The sequence below is a fragment of the Olea europaea genome, chromosome 14, assembly GCF_002742605.1.
Source record: "Olea europaea var. sylvestris chromosome 14, O_europaea_v1, whole genome shotgun sequence".
Taxonomy (NCBI): Eukaryota; Viridiplantae; Streptophyta; class Magnoliopsida; order Lamiales; family Oleaceae; genus Olea; species Olea europaea.
Window position 1 is genome coordinate 1,818,972 of NC_036250.1, and position 5,246 is coordinate 1,824,217.

Consider the following 5,246-nt stretch of genomic DNA (forward strand, 5'->3'; position numbering starts at 1 on the left):
CTACTCCCACGCCCCTTTGAACCGATCATTTAGACCGTCCACGTGTCTTAGCGTGTTGGACATTCGCCCACGCAAGCGCGAGTGGGACCGACATCTGTTGGCACACTTTTTGGGGTCAACAAGTTTGATCCATTACTTGAAAATAATGTGCAACTTCTGAATAATGAAGGATTGTTAGCGAGAAATTTCTTTTCGAGTACTAAACCCCATTTTTGTTTAATATCTTTGGCGCACACTGGCAAATCATCCTTTTAAACAGGATTGTTTTGTAACTAATTTTCATATTTTTCCTTTTTATTACATGACATCAAGGAACATGAATTCCAAAGCATGATATCAACTCGTACCATAAGAAAAATAACTTCGTAATGGGACTTTCTAATTTTAGTAATACAAATTTACTCTAGAAATGGTTGCCAACGTGCATCTGCTTTTCATTTTGACATTGCCGAATTCCTCGAGAAACAGCAAGTATCAGCACAAGATCTTTGAAAGTATGCCCAAAACTAAAGTAATATTATACGTACGGCCAATACAACCTTCCGCCAAATATAACAATAGAATGCACAAAGGAGCGTTAAAAGCTAAAATTAAGATTTAAATCATCATTTCATTTTTCAAAGAACTTAAATAACTTCTGCTACAGACCAATTACAGAGGGACTTTAAAATCCTCAAGCTAACAAAAAATTACTTATGAAGTGCACAGCAACAGTTCTCTATCCCGACGTCTTCTGCAAGACAAGGAGGCTGATCTTTCTCATCTTTATACCAGATTGATCGTGCATGAACCAATTCGTTCGAAAAGTAATCTAGCTTCTCAATGGTGACACTCGGCATCACAACAATGTGCGCCATATTTCCCTCACAAGCAAGCTGCCAATGGCGAACAAACTCCTCATCACGAGGTCGCTCAAACACAACAGTACTGCTCAGTTCATTAAGCATGGCACTAATTCCTGCTTCCATAAGACGGCCTTTCAAGTAGTGAGCATTTCTAAGGCACTTTTGGACTTCCTTTTGGAATCCCTTGTACCCTTTCCTGTTCAGGGTATACCACAAGAAGATTGGAGCATGGCCATTTCGACTTCCCATAATTGTTGCATCCCTTGAAGCAAGGTACTCAACATTGCTCGAAAGTGCATTTACGTGTTGTAGCCTTGTTATCTGCACACCACATGGCATTGGACATCCCACAAACTTGTGGCCAGAAACACTCACACTCCCAATTGGCTTCTTGAAACTAACCTTCGGTGCCTGCATGGAACAAAGACCGCTTAGGAAAAGAAGCAAGTGATAAAGCAGAATTCTAAATAATTTTAATAAAATCTTATAATCAATAAATGATGAGATGATTTTTACGGGTAGATGAGGTTCAAAGGTAAAGGCTATAGCAAACAGAAAACAATAAAACTGCAATTTCAGATTCTATCAGCAGTCCTTAGCGACCCTAGACAAGAGAAGAGTCATGTTTTAACTCTTGCCAGTAAAAAAATAAATCTTGAAATAACCTCATATGAAGTGTTGAGGATCTATAGAGCAGTAATACTTGCTACATACATTGCCTACCAATCAGCTCCCAAAACCAAATGCTTCCGCTGGATCATCTCCTTGAACATTCAAAGAATAATGACAACAAAATCTTAAATCTATGGTGTATCACTCCAGAAATTACTTTTATTTATGTATAGTTCATCCACACACTTTTTCACTATATCCCATTGATCTATTAGGGCAGACTCTCATAAACACCACGTGTATAAGTACATGAATAAAAAGCAAAAAATTAGACTTGTGATTTCAATTATGAAAGGTATACACTAAGAAAGACAAAAATGATGTGAATTCAAACAAAATTTGCTTACCCTTTTGACAAATGGCATCATCAGACCAAATAAAGCGCCATCACAGTGGATGTAGAATCTATCATGTGAGAATCCACATTCTTCAAGAGTTTGTATGACGAGATCTAGGTCATCAACAGCACCTTTAACTGTAGTTCCTGCAATTTGTGAAAAATTGACCAAATTTAGAATACGATACTTGTCTTAACATACTTGCGGTTCTAGCAGGCACACAATCACATGCATAACAGAGAGCAAATGCACACATGCGGGAGTGAGAGAGTTACCTATGTTGACATTGATGATTGCTGGTTTATCTTTGTTGCTTAGCAGCTTAGTTTTAAAATCTGTGCAGTCTATCTCTCCTGTGACCAAAGTGGCAACTTTTACACATTCCATTCTATACATTCTTGCTGCTTTGAAGACAGAGTAATGTGATTCTTTCGATGCATACAAAATTCCATCTGGATGCACTTCTCTTCTGTACAATTGAATTGTCAACGATAATTATTAGAAAAATTCAAAGAAGCCTCTATGACTGAAATTAGAGACTCGTAGAAACACAGTCACATAATACATACCCAACAAGGATGCCATGAAGATTACCCTCAGTACCACAGTTTGTAATATATCCCCAGTAATCATCCTTTTCAATTTCCCAAAGACGGGCAAACCAATCTAAAACCCCCACTTCAAACTGTCTAGAGTGTACACCATAGTTGCTTTCAATGAATGGATCGCCGAGGTTGTTAATAGAGAAATGCTGCAACTGTGCAAGCGCACCATAATCAAAGTCCAAATTGTATGGATATCCTGGGGAACGAAATAAAACATTAAGAACTATTCAATTAATAAAACACATGTGAAGGTGAATACGCAAGCTTCATTATAAGCTTGTCCAACTGGTTAATTAAAAAAATTAATATGTATGATACAGTTAGCTTGTCAATCCAACAATTAATAACAAAATATGAAACATGCAAATCTAATCTTTAGAAAAATGAAACAGAGCAGCACTTACACATAACTTAATGACCTTAAACCCCACTTATGTAATTTTCATGCAAGAAGTCGAAATGGAAAAAAAGGATAGGGATGTAACTCCGATTTAACAACATATATAAGACAAACTACGCAGCTTTCCAATTCAGAAGCATAAAAGAAAAAATTTAATAGACCTTCATCCTCAAATATATCACAGTTACTACAGACACGAGCCTCTCGTTTTTGTAATTTAGCAGAACTGAAGAGACTCACTGACTAGGGAAAATAACAGCAAAGGTTATTGAACATAATTCAGTTTAACCACTCCCAAATTCATCATCACATTCCTCATCTGAATTTGAAGTAGTTCTTTACTAATCTGTCTAATTATGAACATGGTAATTTATATTCCATCTTACGTCGATGTTGATATTTTAATCACTTGTCAATGGAAAAGACTGGTGGAATTTAGATATTTATCTCAATTTGTTACTCACTGGGTCTCATGTGCAACCTATTGTCGACAAGCATCTAGAGTAAATACCCTCAGCCTTAGGTGGCTTTCTCTACTACCCCAATCTTCACTTTACACCACGTTCATCGTCGAGGAAAGTGTTTTTTTACTACAAACGCTAGGTCCCTTCTTCTGTTGGTATGTTTACGCACCTTAGTTGTCTCAAAGTTAGCTGCTCGGCATGAGTAGCTTGGGCAGTCTTAAAGAGTAGTTGGCTTGTGCTCATGCAGGGTTTCGTAAAGAAAGTGCTTATTTACCGTACTATGATGAGCGATATATTAAAGGTTGAACTCCAACCTTGAGGGCCCCGCCGCCCCCCTCCCCCAAATCATCATAAGGGAGGTAAATCGCGAGATGTGCCCGAGCAGGCCAGGGAACAAAAACTTGCTCGTACATTGGTGCCCACAAAGAGTCCAATTCCATATTTCAGGAATCGAACCCTCACACTGCGACTGCCAGTAAGGCTGAGACTACCTCACTCCTGTCTTTTGCACCACTGGGTTATGCCCAGGAGGCATGGTGAGCTATATATTGATTGCATATTGTTTTGCTGCTCACATACATACAACCATGCTAAAAGTAAACCATTTTCTGCCTATTTTGCCTCTCTCGATTGCAAGAGGAAGGCCCATCATGTGCATTCTGGAAACTAGTCTTCCTATTGCATCTTTTCTCGAATTCCCATTACCTTTGTAGAAGATAATCTCTAAATCAAGTAAAAATTTCTGAATTTGAAAAATTCCTCTCATTTTAGAAGTACTTTTATGACTCTTATAATTTAATAATAAGCAAGGGAGCAAACTGATCAAAACGGTAAAATAAAATTGAGCAAATGACCCTCCCCCAATAAAGCTTGATCCCCACCGTCATTTACATTTCAATATTAATTATTAACCTTAAATGATTTTAAATCACAAATGAATACCTTTCCTTTCTCTCCTACTCATAGCGATATGCATTTATCAGTCAAATCATATATGAAAATCTCAGATTGCCTGAGTGCAACTAGTATGGAGCATAAAATAAAATGATAAAATGAAAATCTCACAAGTCAAACGCCAACACACTCGCGCACGCTAACCTAGATGGTGCCTGGTGCGTTCTATGAGAGTTTTCCGGTAGCGAGCTAGGACGCTGGCCATGTGAGCCTCCTTATCACCCGTGGACTCATCATCCGCATCGGGCTCCGTCACCGCCAGGCAAGTGGTGTGCACGTTCCTGCCCAACACTATTTCCTTCTCTTTAACCTCAAGATCCGGCTCCTCAACCACTGCCGTTAAATCGAATGAATTCTCTTCCGCCGCCAGTGTCATCATCTCCTGCATAGCAACAGATTTTCCGTTCACCGTAGATCCGTGAGACAAAACCGATTGGACCTCGAAACTGCTCCCAACCATCACTTCAGAAGCTCAAATTGAAACAAAAAGAAAAAATATAACATTTTGAATCAATAAAATAAGGACAAAATTGATTAGTAGTATTCAAAAATTGCTAAAAAGTGATTATTTATACTACCTATAAAAATACAGATAGACTGAAAATGCGCAAGAGACGGTCGAAAGAGAAGCGAGAAAGTAGGGGAGATGTGGAGGAGGAAATGGCAGCTGCGATTGTTGTGCTGTAGAGTATTGTACCTTTATTGTTGGGGGGCGAGGATTTGCGCGGAGACTTCTTGTCGGTCGCATGTAAGGCTGGGCAAATCTCCCGAACCGAACCGACCGAACCGGATCCGAACCGAACCGATCCGAACTCGACGGTTCTTGTCAAATTAAATACCCGAACGGGTATTTGAATTGAGAACCGACGGGTACGGTTCGGTTCTCGGTTCTAGACCAAGAACCGAAGAACCGAATAAGAACCGAATCTTTCTAATTTTTTTTTATATTGAGTAAATCAAATTATTTT

At 38.8% G+C, this 5,246-nt stretch overlaps 1 protein-coding gene across 1 annotated transcript; it reads right to left on the reverse strand.

The window, feature by feature from the left end:
- Positions 1-495: 495 nt before the first annotated feature.
- Positions 496-5,011, reverse strand: LOC111408742 (serine decarboxylase-like). Its single transcript, XM_023038504.1, has 6 exons — positions 4,857-5,011; positions 4,423-4,740; positions 2,425-2,656; positions 2,131-2,324; positions 1,865-2,001; positions 496-1,256 (listed from the first exon to the last, which is right to left on the reverse strand). The coding sequence occupies exons 2-6, from the start codon at positions 4,736-4,738 to the stop codon at positions 690-692; spliced, it is 1,446 nt and encodes a 481-aa protein (XP_022894272.1). The 5' UTR covers positions 4,739-4,740; positions 4,857-5,011; the 3' UTR covers positions 496-689.
- Between the last annotated feature and the right edge of the window lie 235 nt (positions 5,012-5,246).